The sequence below is a fragment of the Doryrhamphus excisus genome, linkage group LG5 (assembly GCF_037039965.1).
Source record: "Doryrhamphus excisus strain RoL-2023G ecotype Guam linkage group LG5, RoL_Dexc_Guam_v1.1, whole genome shotgun sequence".
NCBI lineage: Eukaryota > Metazoa > Chordata > Actinopteri > Syngnathiformes > Syngnathidae > Doryrhamphus > Doryrhamphus excisus.
In genome coordinates this window covers 15,815,651-15,834,140 of record NC_136361.1, presented here as the reverse complement: position 1 = coordinate 15,834,140, position 18,490 = coordinate 15,815,651, and the positions used below count along the sequence as shown (strand labels likewise).

The 18,490-nt window shown below is 44.0% G+C and overlaps 1 protein-coding gene across 2 annotated transcripts in view; it reads right to left on the bottom strand.

Moving 5' to 3' along the window:
* Positions 1–18,490, bottom strand: part of cicb (capicua transcriptional repressor b) — a 40,178-nt gene that overhangs the window by 5,724 nt on the left and 15,964 nt on the right. For both annotated transcript variants that reach the window (XM_058053007.2, XM_078790777.1), the window contains exons 3-15: positions 7,010–7,159; positions 6,764–6,932; positions 6,341–6,452; positions 6,039–6,221; positions 5,818–5,950; positions 5,559–5,737; positions 5,274–5,412; positions 5,042–5,139; positions 2,923–3,889; positions 2,695–2,834; positions 2,457–2,614; positions 1,538–1,734; positions 978–1,406 (exon numbers count right to left, since the gene is read on the bottom strand). In XM_058053007.2, the coding sequence (XP_057908990.2) occupies positions 978–1,406; positions 1,538–1,734; positions 2,457–2,614; positions 2,695–2,834; positions 2,923–3,889; positions 5,042–5,139; positions 5,274–5,412; positions 5,559–5,737; positions 5,818–5,950; positions 6,039–6,221; positions 6,341–6,452; positions 6,764–6,932; positions 7,010–7,159 (3,054 nt within the window). The remainder of the gene's footprint in view (positions 1–977; positions 1,407–1,537; positions 1,735–2,456; positions 2,615–2,694; positions 2,835–2,922; positions 3,890–5,041; positions 5,140–5,273; positions 5,413–5,558; positions 5,738–5,817; positions 5,951–6,038; positions 6,222–6,340; positions 6,453–6,763; positions 6,933–7,009; positions 7,160–18,490) is intronic.

The window sequence follows — 18,490 nt, the reverse complement described above, 5'->3', positions numbered from 1 at the left end:
CACGTTCTCATGCACTTCAAATCATACCTTGTTATTAGGGATAACAAGGGATGATTATCGGTACCGAAAATTATCGACCCGATATAAGTATAAAAATGTGATATCAGATTTTTTTCTTAGATCATGAAAACCGATATTTAAAAAACGTTGTTCATTCCACCATAGAAGATATGATATCGGTAACAGCAATTAAGAGGTGGGCAATATTGTCATATCAGTTTTCGGCAAAAAAAAGCCAGTATCGGACATCCCTACTTGTTATCTATGATGCGTTTTAAATTTGTTGGAAACTCGGACTTCCAATTTGACTAATCACCTGCTTCCAATTAATGACTATTATATTATATTATTAATTCATTTTCTACTGCTTTTCCTCACTAGGGTCGTGGCGGGGATGCTGGAGCCTATCCTAGCTGTCTTCGGGCAAGAGGCGGGGTACACCCTGGACTGGTCGCCAGCCAATCACAGGGCACATATAGACAAACAACCATTCACACTCACATTCATACCTATGGACAATTTGGAGTCGTCAATTAACCTAGCATGTTTTTGGAATGTGGGAGGAAACCGGAATACCCGGAGAAAACCTGGGGAGAACATGCAAACTCCACACAGAGATGGCCGAGGGTGGAATTGAACCCTGGTCGCCTAGCTGTGAGGTTTGCGCGCTACCCTCTCAACCGCCGTGCAGCCCATATCATATCATATATTATATTATATTAGGACCATATATGGTAGTTTGCTGTCTAAATAAGTACAGCATGACATGTCTTGAAATAAATATGTGGAAAAACAATATAAAAAAGCAATAGCTTGCCTGTCCTGTACAAGACACACATTTTCTACTTTGAGTGCATTAGAATAATTTGAGGGTGTTGCTGCTTTAGGGCCATAAAAGTAAGAAGACAGGCATTTTAAAACATATATAGAATAGTATTAGCACGAATGCCTGAAAGACGCTACAGGTGTGGGCGTACCTGATGTTTGAATTTGAAGAGGAGGACTGTACGGCCTCGTGCAAACAGCAGGCCCACTAGAGGGCACCGCTGATCCGCTACTGCCAGAGCTCTGCACCTGGCGCTCCGACTGCACGAGTGCTGCATCCATCTGCCTTTCGGCCTGCCTGTCCGTCACTCGATCTGCAGGCAGGTGTCGCTCCGGATGGAGATGAGCGACGGCGGCAGGGGCCGCTGTGTGCTTTTGGCTGGAAGCGCTGGAGGGACTGGAGATGGCGGAGTAGACGGCAGCGCTCGGGGGCACGGCTGCCATGGAGACAACCCCCGTTGCCATGGTGACACTCTGTGAAGGAGGGTAGATGGCGGTGACGATCTGGCCACCGGAACCAGAGACGGGGGCTGAACTGTGGGGCTGTGGAGATGGTGCTGCGGCCAGGAGTGGAGGTTGACCTGCGGGCGGACACAAATTGTTGAAAGCATAGTTCAGATCTATTTTTGTGAGACTTAAACCTAATTCCCCCCTCCAAAAAAAATTGCACAACTGGGGGAGAATTCATAGAAGTCCTCTATGTTGCACTGACCTGCAATCAGTGGTTGAACCAGAGTCTGGCCAGCTGGTGGGATTGTTGTGAAGCCTAGGGTGGCCAGGGGAGGTGGCACATATGTGGATGCAGGCACTGGCAGGGCTGGCTGGGTGGGGGGCTGGCTGGAGGCTGCTGTTGTGGACACCAACGGCAGTGACGAGGGGACCCCCGGAGTGGACTGGACGTAGGTGATCCTGCACGCATCAAAAGATGATTGATAATTCCAATCATATATTGTTCATGACGCCAACAAAAACACAAAGACGGCTTGTGCTACTGGAAAATGCTGACTCCGTCGTAGTGGAAGGTGACTGGGTTTAGTAACATAACAGAACAGGAAGGAAGAACAAAAAGAGAACTTGTGCAGAAGGGGTCAAAGGGCGAGTAGCACTGCGCTGGATGACTAGTGTTGTGAGTGAGTGTGTGTGTAGCTGGAGAGGTAGTGTGGGGGTGGAAGGCGGAGGCAGCTGGGGCCACCAATAGCATGACTAACACATCCAGAATAGAGCTGTTCTGCCAAAGCACCTCTGCTGTACTTATTGTTTTCCTCGATTTTGTGCTTTCTGTGCTCCAATAGATATGAAACAATACAACTTTCTGGAGAATATGCCATCGTTTTATCTCAACTCAACTCAAGCATCGTACTTAAGTACCAAGTACAAGAGCAGTAAATTGTCTGTTAGACTGATCATTTCGTCAGCAGCAGGTGATCAATACAAATGGTGTTGGCCACAGTTTGAAACCATGCGTTATCGAGGGCTCATAATTACATAATTTAAATGGTCGATAAAGCAGTAAACAGTAAACACACTGCCTAAATCTCAGCACTTCACTAGCATGCTCTGCTAAACTAAGCAAACCAGGTCGGGTTCCACTCGCGAAACCGGTTGGTGACCCCGAAGATCATTTTCAGTACCTGGTGGGCGCAGGGGGCAGTAGAACAGTCTGCGAGGCGGTTGGGCCCGGAGCCACCACAGCAGCGGTGGCCACTGTTACAGGCAAGGGACTAGCAGGGTGGACTGCACCCTGAGACAGCTGAGACTGGACCATCGGCATTGGGGCTATCTGGATGATCTGGGAGATGGGAAAAAGAACACATTGAGAACTGCAAGTGGTGAGCTAATGCTGTTGCTTAATTAATATGGTCGACAAACCTTGCTTCCTGCCTGAGCGCCATTCTGGACAGGAAGTGGCGGGGCCACAATAGGAAACTGCTGGGCGGGAGCCGGTGCGGTCCGTACGGTTGCCATGGGAACAACCATTTTACCCTGGAGCACTGGAGACTGTGTTTGGACTGAGTCAAAGCAGGAAAATAATTATTATTTTTTAATTTATTGAGTCACCAAAGATGACTATTATTAGAAATGTAGCTTTAATGCCACCTCTTGTTCCTGGGCTGACAACGCCCACTGCTGGGCTGGATGAATAACACGTCTGCTGCTTTCCATTGGCCAACGGTGTGTGAGTGGGCGGGGCTGCTGGCAGGTTGAAGATACTGGTTGGCTGGCAGAGCTGCTGCTGCTGCTGTGGCGGACTCTTAGGATTGGCAGGGAGTGTGGGCAATATGTACTGGACTTGTGTGATGGCCTTACCACCAGGGGGAGCCAGAGAGGAGGTGGGAAGGAACTGGGGCTGTAAAAGGGGCAGAGGGAGCGGTCCGTTGGAGTGGCTGTGCGGTGCTGAAGCAGCAGTGGAGGACAGGGACACCTGCTGCTGTTGGGGGGGCTGAGGCTGGGGTGGTGGAGTGATGAGCTGCACTGCGGGTTGCCCAGATAGAGCACCCCCTAACACAAAATTAGTCACCACTCCAGCCCCTACGGGGTTGGGTGACGATGAAGAGTAGTAACCACTTGGCGCGGCGCTGTTTCCTGATCCAATCAGAAGTTGTGGTTGCTGCTGGAGGGCCATAGGCTTCCTCTCAGGCGGGTGTGGGCTGGATGAGGCGCCCCGCTCTCTGGGTTTGTTGACAATTGGGAGAGGTGTGCTGATAACGGGTCGCATTACGTTGGTCAGCACCGTGGAGGCCACCCTCACGGCGCCGATGCCCAGGTGCACGTTTGCAACCACCGACGAGGAATGGGGAGGTCCTCCCGCTGCTGGAGAAGGGGAAATTACCGACTGTCCAGAAGAAAGAGAGAGAGGCGAGGCTTGCACTGCTCCCGCCTCAGCCCTTAAAGTGTCTTTTATGTCTCCCTCTTCCCTCCTCCTTGGATCAGAAAAGACTCCTGGTCTCCCCTCGTCGTAACGCTTGCTGCTGGAATAGGAGGACAGTGATACACTCCTGCCATGAGGGGTCGCATGTGAGGAAGATGAGGATGCGGTGGAGCAGATGACTGGAGCAAAGACTCGCTGAAAAGCCAAACAAATCAACAATGATGACCAACAATAGAGAGGAATTTACCGTAAATGCTCCAATTACAAAAATTGTAATTAGAAAAAAATGGAAACAGGCAATAATTTATGAGAAGCAGTTTTCACAATATTTTGGGAGTGTAAGCTCTCTTGGTCCGCATAATAATTTACTATCAAGTGCACTGCACAAAACAGCAGCAACAGAACTAACCATAAGGAGGTTGCCTACAGCCACAGCTGTGTTAATGCCAATGTTTTTTCACCTGGTGATAATTAACTCATTCGCTAGCAAAGACATTTTTCAACCGTAAAACCCGATCTCAAGATGTATTTATATGTCTTTTTGCGCGAGAGGCAAAAAGAGGTGATGACGACGCAACTGCACAATAGAAAAGATCATGTTCAGTGCAGTTTTCATCTGTAAAAACAGCCACAGGGTGGCAGAAGTGCATTTTATAAGAGCTCGGCATGTATCTTTCCCATGTATTCTAGCACGCTACAGCAACCAGGAAGTTGAAAAGCATGGAGCCGTGTAGCATGCACAAAGACAATTTTAATGTACACACGCGCAAACACACAGTTCAGTTCCAAATGTGAACATTTTAAATAGTTTATGGTGTTATATTGGTAAATAAATTGTCAATTTTCATGGAAAACAACATGGTTATGTTGTGGCAAACTTGTTTATATAAGATATATGGTTACATTTGTGTCAGTGAAAGTTATTTTTGAAATGTATCTTTTCACAAATAGCCGTTTTTCTCCCTTTTTTTGGAGAAAAGTACAATTTTACTGATACACACCCATGTTCTACTGCCAATTACTAAAGAACAGAATAGGACTCATTTTCTGATGAAAGATGAGAGTCTAATCCTTCTTTTTTTATTTTTATTTTTTTAGGTACCACGGTTATAGCTCTAGAACACAATATTCTGTGCACCTTAAAAAGCTGTCAAAATAATCAAAAAAGGCCAGTACTAAGAGGGATGTCTTTTGACAAATGGTTGCGGTTATGCGCTTTCTTTAAGACCACACACACACGCACACACACAACTACAGGAAATGCTGCAAGTAATTTTAGGATTTATGATTTCTGATACTATTTCTGTTATGTGTTGTGTATCAAAAACCAACAGCCACGTCAGTTACCTTCTGCATGCTTTCGTCACCAGAACCCCTCTCGCTGTCGCTGTCCGTCACCCTCTCCTTACATTTGAGGTCGATGGAACTGCTGGGATAAGGGTCCTCTGGAAAACAAAATAAACTACAGCTACACTTGACATCCAACGCCGCTACAATTTAAAAACCACATTGATTTCCCATGTAAAGAGGAGTCAGGCATCAGTTTTTGCACCGTTACAATGTAGACCAAATGTCTTACCAATGACATCATCATCTCCCTCCTCCTCACAGATGACCATGCGCTCCTCATCACTGGTCATGTCCTCGCTGACCCCTCGCTGAGACTGGGACAGGGGCGGGGCGTGGCTTGAAAACTGACTGCCCCCATCTCCACACATCTAAGGGAAAGAAAACGGTCACAGTACTGCGTATAATATTAAGTCATAAGGCTTGACGAGACCGAGATGCTGGAGTATCATAAAGCACTTACACTGTGTAAACTTTAATGTTCCATAGTAATCTGCAGTCACACTATGAACTGTACCTGTGCCAGCTCCGCCAGGGCTTGTGTGTTGCCCCTGTCACTGCGCTCCAGGTTGTGCACAGCACTTTGAGAGAAGGCTCTGGGCCGAGTCAACTGGCTCATGTGGCCCTCTGCTGCACTCCTCTCAGACACACCCACCAGACCCGGCGCCACCCCTTTCATCTCCACAGAATTCGGCTCTACCGGGTACAAAAACAAAAGGCATGTTAAGAAAAACGACTGATAAATGTTTTATTCATATGGGTTCTACGAGACCAACCTGTGGACTCAGACATGCTCCTCTCCCTGATATCTTTGCCTCCTGGAACGCCGCGACCTTCAGAGCTGGACTTCTTCCTGTCTTTGTTGCACCACTTCCAGTCAGGGTGGGCCTTAAAATGGGCCTCTTTCACCTGGCAACAAGAAGAAAGGACAACTCTTTGCTTGTATGCTTAACACGTAACACCATATCTTTTTTTTTTATGAGTCCTATTACTGTACCTGAAAGGCCAAGTCATGGTACTTCTGTTTTTCTTTTGGTCCAAGAGCGTACCACCACTCCCCCAGGATCTTGCTGACAGTCCGGTTGTCCTGGTTGGGGTGACGCTGGTGCACCAACGCTCGATGGCGCTTGCTAAAAATCATGAAGGCGTTCATTGGTCGCCGGATGTGGTCCTTCTCTCTCTGAGAAGATGAAAAACAAGAAGATGGACAATTGCAACATTGTCAAGTGGAACGTCTGAAGTCAGAATTACGAATTCAACAAATACAAATAGATCATCCCAAGAGAGTGAAAAGAATACCTTTCCTGGGCTATTCTTGTCCCCATCTTTGGGCAGGGCACTAAGAGACTGCGTGCGTCTCTTTACAGGGGATGTCGAGAGGGGCTGCTCTGGTACAACTCCTGGAAGGAAGCTACAATAAGACAAAAACAGATGTCAGAATGCTAGTAAAGAGTACAAATGTCCATCAGTCCTATTCAATCACTAGTTTTATCTCAAGAAACTACATTGAAATGAAAATGCTGCCTTTTTATACAGTGCGCTGCAAAGGAAAGCTTTTGTTCCTCTCTGCTTTGTTCTGGCATGGAGCTCTACTGCCCAAATTAGTGCAAGAAAAAAAAAAAAAAGACAAATCACACTCACTGTATGTCTGTGTACACAGCAATGCGCCAAGAATAACTGCAAAAGGCTAACACATTCTGTTACATTAAAATATGAACATACGGGTCATCTACGTCACTCTCTGTTTCGCTGTCGGGCCTTTCTCTCTCCCCGTCCCCTTTCTCCTTCTCTGGCTCCTCGGGAGCAGGGGCATGTCGGGTCAGGGGACCTCTCTCCACTGTGGGAGGTGCCTCGGCGGGTTCCGGAGGTGGTGCTGCTCCTCCCTGGCAATCTGAGGAAACACAAGACACTCTTGATGACATGACCGAGACAAATTAAGTGTTTAATTATTCAGCATCAGTATAGTACCTGTCTTTAGACTGGCCGCATGGGGGTGATTGACAGGATGCAGACCCTCCCCCGGCTGGGAAGTTGCATCCGATTGGGTGGGAGCTAGGAAGGGAACTAAAGAATGCCATGGGAAAACTGGAACAGACCGAGGTTCTACATTGGTCCACACTGTAGAAAAAAAACAGGATGTCCGCTTAGTCTATGTACAAAGAAAATAATGTCTCATCAGAAGTCTGATTTGAAAGGACCAGGCCTTTTCTAGAGTCAATTACCGGGAACTGGCTTCCTCATTTGGAGGAGAGAGAACACCAAATGAGTCAACATGATATGTTCTGAACTGAACCTTAATTGGATCATTGACATTAATGCAAAAACAGGCAAAATAAACAGTGAACATGTCATAAAATCACATTCAATGGGGATGCGACTATCAAATCTTGCGATTACACTGAACAAAAGGTTCCAAAAATAGCTCCAGATTTGTAATTGTGACATAGAAAAATGAATGACAAGACTAACCAAACATGCTTAATCCTTGTCGGAGGTACTGAGGATTCTCTGATGAAAACATGATAGATGTTGTCGCGAGAGTGATGGTTCTCCACAAAACAAAAAAAAAATGATGTGTCCTTTATTCCGTATAATCTCTCCTACAGGGAAGTAGACAAAATTCTTTCTTTGCTATTGATGAGAGGTTGTTGGTATCCGAGTCATTCTTCACAGGAGGATTATGAGTCATGTACAGGTATTATTTGGACAATGGTCAATAATTTTTTTTTTTAATCCAATAAAAGTAGATTGTGGTTCAAAAGGCTAGGTTCCCTTGCTCGTCTTGCTCTAATTACCCCCAAAGCCCCCTCTGCCTGCTTGGATGTTTGTTTACATTACTGCAGCAGCATGGCGATGAAAGGGTTAAAGAGGCCTCCTCTACATCCACGGCCTGGATTACAACATCCGCCTGGGAGCTACGCAGTCTCTCCGGGCCATAACTCAACTCGCTCACACGAGTAGCACGGGTGTATTACAAAAACAGACCATTAAAATCAAGAGTGTAGACGCTGGAAGAAATTAATAGTCAAAGTAGGGTTAGCTAATATATATGTGCACCTTTGTTTTTACGTATATATATTTCACTTACGAGCACCGGAGCCCCAAAAGGACAGAGCCCCCGGGAACGCCCCTGGTCGTGCACACTCCAAAGCAACGCAACTCTTCTCATGTCTCAATTGCAAAGGCGTATTTGACTCGATTCCCTCCAGGCGGGGACGCGGCGTCTACAGCAAGAAGACACCCGGTGCTAACTTGTTGTTTCCACCACATCACTGAATTAAACCACGTTTTTGGGCGCTAAGAAGGACAGCAGTAAAGCCGCGTGAATGCTTGTTTACTAGGCGGATGGCTGTGGTGCATTCATCCATCACGCACTGTTGCAACGCGTACTGTTCATTAAGAAAAGCAGCCAAACAAACCGTGCATGCAGCTTAGCTAGCAAGACACTTGTATATCTTCCTAGTTTGGTATTTACACACTACAATACCGACAAGAAATACGCCGGGTGAATTTTGTGTTGTTTATCTCACTTCCTCCTCAAGGTTTAACGCTTTTTTTTTACAACCGAAGCCAACAGGGGTTAGTGGAGAAGACTGTCTACTGCAGGTTAGCTAGCCGCTTCTCGTGGATGACATCGGCGCACACATCGTCCGTTTCGGGGTAGATTCTCGCTCCCAAAATCGTGTGTTTTGCGTCCATTAGGGTCTCCTGAGTCGACGTCTCCCGGATTGTCCTCTTCTTTTTTCCCCCCTCTCCCTCGTCTTCCTCTTGTTGTAAACTCGGCTGCTTTGCTTGGTCGCTTGGTCGCTTGCTTGGCCCCCCTCCTGCGTTCTCCTTTTCCCTCCCCTTCTGCTCTTGTCAACCTCGCCCCTGCCTTTTGTCCCGCCCACCCTCAGCCAAACCTGCCCGGCTATTGGGCAGAGAGGCCCCCTGTCATTTGCCCGCCGACGACTCTTATTGGGCGGGGGGTGCAGTGGAATGCCAGTCATATGCAAATGTTCTGTAGTCATCCGCCGTTGTGGATGACATAATCTACAACATATTTGGAAAAAAGTATGTAAAAAATATATAACATACCTTCATAATAACTACATGATAACACTGATGAGCGCAGTATAGTTTCTTTTGGTTAAACCACCCCCAGCTATATAACTAAGGCATCGTAGTAAGAGCAGGCCGTAGAAAGCGGCCAATCAAACCCATACAATCATATCTAGGCCAACCAATGAGATTACAGCTGTGCCACAAAACCCCGCCCTCATATACAAACACGAGTGTTCCTGATGACCAGCCAATGCAAGATGGCGCTAGTGAGCACACTACTGTAAAATATGTGAAATGTGAGCTAGTGATTAATGTTAATGAGCAGTCTGGCATAATATAATCTCTTCTTTAGATATCGTCTAAGTTATTTATGTGTTTTTGTTATTGCATTTGAGGTCAAAACTACAAGAAAGCACCTTTTCTTTTAGAATGCCAGAAAATGATGTCATTCTACACACTATTTCAAATCTCACACATTCTTCCTGTCTTCCCATGATAGGCTTTTGCCAAAGCAGCTTCTCTGATGCAAAACTCACACAGGGAGAGATAAAGAGAGAAAAAGAAACGGGAAGGTTCAGAGATTTGGAAAGAGAAGGAAACATCTGAAACAGTCCATGAGTGGAGAGGGCTGCAGGGTAAAAATAGAGAGCCATTTTCACCATGGGAGGCAGGGAGGGAGTAGAAAAAAAAACAACTTGTTCAAACACAAGTTCTCTCAAACAGTGGAAAGGGCAACGTATGGCGGCCACATACAAAGAGAACAATGCTAAAAGTGTTTTGTGAGTAGTGAGATACAGCGAATAGGTCCCCGATGAGAGTATCTCAAGCAAAGATGCATGAGTCATGCTTAGCTAGCTCATGTAGACAAATACAATACTGGGAGGGGTTTCAACTATCAGCAGCAGCAAGCAAACCGGCCCGAAAAGAGCTTGAGATATGACTAGTGTTGTTGGAGTGACACTGGCAGGGTGCCCTCAGTGGTAAAAACACTTAACCCTCTCACAGTCAACAAGGCCCAAAAACCTGAATTGTACACACACACACACACACACACACACACACACAGTCACACACAACATGCATACAATTGGAATTTGCCTTGGTTTAATGCTCACGTTAGATCAAATCAAATCCTGGATCTCAACAAGCTACCATGAACTAATCAAAACGTAAACATCTTGGTAGATGTAATGGAATGACAATAATGCGAAGATGGTTTATCATTACAAACAATAAGGACTATACAGGAAAAACTCGATCCGAGTTGATCATATTTGACTAGTTCTGATTTCAGGAAAGGAAATGGAAATCATCTGTCTCAGGCCAGGGTCAGAAAATCTGTCCTAAATCCTAAAAAGTAGTCAGATTAAGAAACACTTAAGAATTTAAGATTAAGAAACACACTTTACCTTGTTGCTCCAATTGCAGTTCATTCATTCATTCATTTTCTACCGCTTTTTCCTCACGAGGGTTGCGGGGGTGCTGGAGCCTATCCCAGCTGTCTTTGGGGTGAGAGGCGGGATACACCCTGGACTGGTCGCCAGCCAATCACAGGGCACATATAGACAAACAACCATTCACACTCACATTCATACCTATGGACAATTTGGAGTCGCCAATAAACCTAGCATGTTTTTGGAATGTGGGAGGAAACCGGAGTACCCGGACAAAACCCACGCATGCACAAGGAGAACATGCAAACTCCACACAGAGATGGCCGAGGGTGGAATTGAACCCTGGTCTCCTAGCTGTGAGGTCTGCGCGCTAACCACTAGACCCAATTGCAGTTTACTGTTTAAAATTCAAAAATACTAAATTAAAAGAAGCAAACTACTGTAAAACCCAGAAACAACCAGATTGAGTTGTACTGCTTTGAATGTGAGTCTACTTAGCATCTTGTGTGTATTCCTCGTTTTTTTCTCACATTCTCTTAACACCCCTTGTTGTGGTTGTCACAAAAAAAGCCAAACAAAAAGCGCCCAACACACAGCTAATCTATTTATGATCGCTGAGATATGATTACCATAATACACAATTTAATGCCTATATTTAATTAATTGCACAGTCTCTTATAGTCGCCAGGTGTGTGGGTCAACACTAGCAAAACAAGTGTGGTTGTCGGCGACCTCCGAATGTAGATTTGGTTTTGGATTAACTCCACAAGATCGCAGCAGCCGCATTTTGGTCCGAATCAGGCAGGATTATATATCTCTGCATGCGCTTTCGATGTCAACTTGCTGTACAGTTGTTAACAATGATGTCAGTAGCAGTATTATTCTGACTGACCTTCAAGGCACTCAAAGAGAACATACTAACTCCTTATTTCTAAAATCACAAATACTTAAACTTGCTGATATAGTTAATCTTCAAACAGCTAAAATAATGCACAAGGCTAAAAATAACCAATTAGCTAAAAATGTCATCCAATACTTCTCTACGAGAGAGGAGAAATATGATCTCAGGGAAGTACAATAGAACTAAACACTTGTGCTAGGACTACGTTAAAAAGCCATAGCATTTCAGTATGTGGAATCAAACTATGGAATGGATTGAGTAAGACCCTCAAACAATGCACAACGATGAGCCAATTCAAGAAACAATACAAGCAGTTGATGTTTGCTAAATACAAGGATGAAGAGTCTTGAACCAGTCATGATGTGCTATACATATCACTATATTGACACTTACTATGACACATTATGTCATTGGATGGTCATATCACCTCATACTTCGGTACAAGGTACATTATTAAAAAAAAAACAAAAAAAAAACTTAAACCGTATTATGGAAAGCAGGAAGTGAACAAATGTAACAGTTACTGATTGTAAAAGTACCAGATGGAGGGGTAGGATTTAATAAGCTTTGCTTCTTCCTACTCCTTTTGGACATGTGGAACTGTGAACTGATTATGTGATGCATTCAATTGTAATCTCATGTATGTTCAAATGAAATAAAACCATAACCAAAACCAAAGAGCTTTAATGCTGTTACCTTATTAACCTACTGATAACGCAAGATCAAAAACAACCAGGGGTGCAGTATCTAGCCCATGAACACTTTGATACGGTTTTGGGGGGGCTGAGAATAGAACCATGACCACATACCTCGACCACACCAGTAAAGAAGCCTCAGGGGAGAGGCCTTATAAATCACAGACAAATCAATCCAATCTGTTAACAGCAGGGAAATGAAACAGCCAAGCAATCAAATGCGTCAAATATACAGCCTGCAAAAAGAAAACAGGGGTGAAAGTTACTCAGCTTTAGCAATGCTGACCTTCAAAAGCACGGCTTTTACATTAAGCCTGGTTTAAGTTTGGATTAAGATACAGCAAATCTTTGGATCAGGTTAAAGAGATGTGTCATTGCCTGCATAAGGCAGTTAAGAGAGAAGGGGGGGGGGGGAATACCCGGCAGCTAAGCCTTACTACGTCTTCCTGTTACTGTGCTGTCATGTGTAGGTGTTCTACAGCTTTCCATTGGTTGACATCAACTTGTAGTGTGTGTGTGTGTGTGTGTGTGTGTCGAAAATGCCACGTGACCAAACTTTTCCTCCCACTCGTTATCTTCGCTGACACGGTGCATGAGGCAAAGTGCCACCTTCCATCGACCCTCCCGTCCAATCTCACTCTTGGTCTTAATTCATCTTCCACCTCTTGTGCTCGGTGTCCCTCTAACCCTCCCTTCCCTCCTTCGCTCCCGCCCTCCCACCATTTACTCTGTCCAATTATAAACTCCATGCACCAGTCCTTCGCAGTTACCGTGGCAACAGTGATGTCGGGGCGCAGGTCCCTGCATCACCTGCTGTCCTGCTACCAACCATCGCTACCTGTCCCCTCAAACTGGACATGGACTTGTTAGCAGCATCCAGAGGTGCCACTTTGTACGTCCACCACCCCCCTAAAAAAATAACTGGAACTTACAGTAAAACGATGGATGACAGAGTAAAGCGACAATATTGGATGAAACACTAATCTTCATAATCCGTCCCCATAGTGGACTATTATGGGGGGAAAACAACCTGGAGAGTGAGACGTCCCTCCACAATCCTTTTTTGCACATGTAATGTTCATATTTGGCCATTTGGGGGCACTACTTGCCTGCAGATAAATGGCCAACAGGATCCAAGTGCCAGCAACAGTGAAAAGACTATATAGTGTGGAGCAAACCCAGAAGAAGGAGACACATTTCCTTGCATGCAAACAAATACAAAGACTACATTTTGCAAAGCTTGGAGTCGGGACTGAAAAATATTTTAACGACACTTTGGTCAAATTTTCCAGTCAAGGTCTTTTTGGAGCTTAGGGGGAGTATATTCCTTGTTTCGCCTGGAATATAGGAATAATTTGTGGAAAGTCTTGAGATAGGAGTGGGGGGGAAAGGGAGAGGGGGCTCACGTGTGCCAGTCTTGAGAGATAGAGAGAGAGAGAGAGAGGGGTGGCTGTGTGATCCAGATGTGGTTGTTGCCATGGCCGGCTAGGATATGCGGGGCTTTAAGCATTACGTAAAGCACAGGGCAGGCGGGAGGGAGGGAGCGGGGATGTTATTCCCGGGTATCCGTATCCGGGTAGACCAGGATGAGGAGAAGAGAGGAGGGGAAGCCACTGCAATGCGATGGAGTAAAAGGGTTAAAAATGCATTTTCAAGCAAAACAACAAAAATTAGATGAAGAAAGTGAAGTGGAGAGACTGTGATGTTGTGTGTGTTGCAGGGGAGGGAAAGTTACAAGAATTCCAAGGACCCTGCCTGACAGGGACCCCAAAAATACAGATGCGGTGACAATAGCGGGGGGGCAGTGTCATTAGTGTTTCATGGGGCCCGTAATTCGTGGCAGCACCATCGTGTGCTGGCCAAACAACCTTGAATATGCTGCCATTATATGTTCTATAATTTCCCAAACAATTCCAAGAACATCAACTTTAAGTCCAATTTGAATGTTTTTTGCTCTGAGGAAAAGATGATGAACATTCATGCATGCAAGAAGTGCAGTAAAAAAAATAATTCAGGCTATGAATAATAACGCTGCTCACTGTCAATTAAGTAGCAGGAAGTTGAATGCCAAAAGTGTTGCTATGCAGAATTGGGTTGGGAAAAAAAATAGTTTAAAATAATACAAGTGGCAATAATAATAATGAATAAGTGAGTGAATAATGGAATGAATAGAAGTGTTAAGGACAAAAACAGCCTACTATAGTAGTTATAATTACATGACAAGACGAGAATGACAATGTTTGTGTTACACTTACATATGAGCATGTGTCACAACACATGCCAAACACACACACACTATTTTTTTTATAAACAAGGACAAAATGTCAATTGCTTCCAAAATGTCCAAAGTGTCCCCAACAGTAAAGGTGAGACGTCAAGGAGTTGTGCCCCATACATACACCGAATGACAATTTCTCTCCCTCTCACACACATACACACACACATCCTCGTATTTAGGTTTGTGCGGACCATCCGAAAATGTCCTTGCAAAGAAAATATGTCCCCACAATAACAGTAGTGCTATATAAACAGAAAGACAACATGTATACACTCAAACACTATCAGAGTGGTCCAAATGAAAAAAAAAATGTCCTCACAATAAAGTTGTAATGTTAAGAGTTGTGCCACATAAACATTAAAAGGACAATATCTCGCTCTCTTTCATGCACACACACACACACACACACACACACACACACACTCACACACACACACACACACACACACACACACACACACACACACACACTCACACACACACACACACACAGTACTAAGATGAAATGAGCTCCTTCTATTTTTTTTGTGTAAGCACAAGCCAAAATGTCCCTGCAAATAAAACATGTCCACACAATAAGGGTGAGATGTCGAGAGTTGTGCCACATAAACATCGAAAAACAAATTATCTCTCTGCCTCTCTCTCTCTCTCGCTAGCACACACACACACAAACACACACACACACACTTTGAATTGGGTTACAGGAGCTCATCATAGTATTTTTTTTGCACTGTTTGCAACTTTTTTTGCACTTTTTGCAATGTCCACGCACTGAAAACATATCCCAACAATAAAAGTCAGATGTCAAGAGTAGTGCAACATAAACACTGATCGGCAACGCCACACACACACACACACACACACACGCACAAGTCTAATATGGTGAATGGAGCTCTTTCCAGTTTTTGGCTATGACAAAATGTCCTGAAAGCAAAACATGTCTGCGTAATAAAGTTCAAATGTCAAGAGTTGTGCCACATCAACATTTAAAACCAAGATCACACACACAAAAGTCCAGTATCGTGAAAGGAGTTCCTTCTACTTTTTTTTTAATTTATATATTTATATATAAGGAGAAGCCAAAATGTATCTGCAACAAAAAAAAAGCATCCCCGTAAAAGCTGAGATGTCAAGAGTTGTGCTGCTGCAAAAAAACACAAAAAGACAAGATTGAAGATCACACACATGATCAAACAGAGTAAAAGGAGCTCTTCCCTTTTGTTTTTTTCTTGGTGTGGACAAGCTAAAATGTCCCTGCAAAAAAAAAAAAAACATGTCCCCACAAAAAAGGTGAAATGTCAAAGCGTGTGCCACACAAACACAGAAAAACAACATATCACACACTTTTCATGAGTATTTACTGCATCTATGTTATATCAGTGTTTCATTAGCGTGATGTTTGCTTTGTTGCCATGGCAACAGATGTTTGCCGCTCATGCACATCATATCCGGCACTCAATGATTGATGCCTGATTACACCGGCTCACACACACACACACACACACATAAGCGGACACACACACACCTTGCTGCTAATTGTATTTCTGCCTGTTGTGTTTTTATGGCCAGTTGCGACAAGACATTAACTAACTCATTAGTGTAGTCTTTTTATGGGGGGGGGGGGGGTATGTGGACGTATGATGGGTGCTGTGTAAATTGTGTGACGGTCAAATGGAGAATTTGACAAAATTAAAAAAACTTCGCTTTGACTCCAATTTTCTACAAGAAAAGCTCTGATAAAACATTCCATTGGTCTCAAATATCTTACTTTTTATTTTTCTACACAAAATAAGATGAAAAATAAAATGAAAAATCAATAATAAAGAAAATCAATCAGTAATAAATAAATAAATATAATAATAAAACGGCAAATAATAAAAACTTAAGAAACCACATATAGTTGGTGTGAAGACAAATTATTTTTTTCTGATTAAAATTAACAAGCATTATTAGAGCCCTGTAGACATGACAAAACACGACTATAGTCACATTTATACTTTTTTTTATTTACAACATATTGCGCAACTGCAGGGTCTTGAGACACATGCTAACTCGCAAACTAGAGAGCTAGCGACCTAAACGGTAGCCTTCAAGTTATTTCCTTTAAACTTAAAAACTTAAAAACTTACCACTTCCACAGGGGTAGGGAGGATAACTATTAACAGTTATTTAACCTTTAACATGAACATTAATCAAACGTAATAATTTTTTCTGCGTACATGATACCATACAGCATCCATATCAAACTTGCGCGGGCCGCACTAACATTAAACTTTCATATCAACGCAGGGGCCTCAAACTAGTGTCCTGCAGGCCACCTTTGGCCCGCGGGCCACATGTTTGAGACCACTGCTGTAGTTAGTCTGACACAAACAGTGTTGGAGACAATATGGAGCTGTTTTGTTGCCTTCCACATACATGATAACGGGCTACACACACACCTACACAGCACTCATGAGACACATGTGTACTCTTTCCCTCAGGTTTGCATATGCGCAAAGTCTTTCTAAGTCTGTACAGAAAAAACACCCACATGCGTGACGCTGGCTCAAAGAACATCAAAATAAATGCACATGCACACGGGCACAAGCACGCATGATCCCACACAAAGGCACGCTATTCATTCATTCGGCGTCCTTTCAGAAGCATAAAAGGGGTTCTGCAGCAGCAGCATACACTCAAAATGACAGCGCCCCCCCCCTTCCTGTCCACTTCTCTGTCACACTTGCACAATGTCTGAACACCCAAGGCCGTAGGCATGGAGGCCAAAAGGGCCCCGCTGAGGTGAATTATATGGGCTGGTGGTATATGTGCATATGCAAGGAAAGAATCCAACTGGGAAGAAGAACTGATGGTGAATTTAGTAGGATTTGGTATGAAAAGTCATGCGCTGTAATTGGTAGAAAACAGATGCCGTGCCCCTTGTTAATCATGGGGTGCATCATCCACTTGAATGAATAAACACTGCACCTCCAGTCGATGTCAACCCCCACCACACCAAGATGAAGTAGTGTCACTAGGTGGCAGTAAAGAGCTTTACTTTACTTTGTCTCAACAGACATACTGTATTTACCACAACATTGCCTACAGAACACATGTGGCATCTGTAAAGCTTGAGTTTAAAAACAAAGCGCTTGAGTTCAGCAGAAGCATCAAATCATTTCAATAATGAAAAGGACGATCCAATGTTTAGGGGAGTGGGTACAGGAAAGAAAGTTATCGAGAAATTTGATAGGCGGTTTTTAAAATTGATTTATACACTACCGATTTGTCCAGGAAAATAAAAGCACTGACCTTATTATTATACACTCCTAATCAAACTTAAAGGGGACCATTTCTGGCCCTATTGTATTGAGTTGTGGACTCCTATAGAGCAGCTACACACAATAACCTGCACAGAAAGCTTTTCTAGATCTTCCAGAATCTGCACCTATTCCATCTGTATTTCCTTGGCTTTCCGAAATGGTATGTTTTAATTTATTCCACCCACGGCCCGCATCAGTGAGCTTGTAATTTGCATGCATGCAAGTAAGACGCTCCCTGTATGCACACTCTATCATGCTACACAGACAACTGCTTACCTACACTAAGTAAATACAGTTAGGACACTGAAAAATTAAATTGTTAGCATGACCAAGTAACGTCGGAAAGGCAAACAGGCTTCCGCAACAGTTTGTTGGATAGTCCAGCTTCACCGACGTTCACAAAACAGTTCCAGATTTTTCACTTCACCTGGAATCTGCAACTCCAACCACTTCTGCCTGATGCTTGGCAAGTTGGCTTTCACTCAAACATAAACAAACCTGGAAGCCATTGCTCCGTGCTAACACGGTGAACTCGTCGGGGAGAGCAAGCCTACAGATTGTACCCGGGCAGGCACATATAAAATAGCCCAGCACTTTACAGTGAGCCGGTTAGAAAAAACGAGCATTCAGAGCCACCCTAAACTTCCTTCAAGCGCATACTTCATTATCTGAAATCTTGTCATAGTTTAACTCGATAATACAACATTGTAACAACATTTATAGGTCAGAAAGTGGAAAAAGCATAATCGGTTCCCTTTAAGAAGGTTCTAAGTAATTGCAAACTGAAATTAAACTGAAATAGGCTGTTTATCAGGTGATCAAAAGTTTAAGA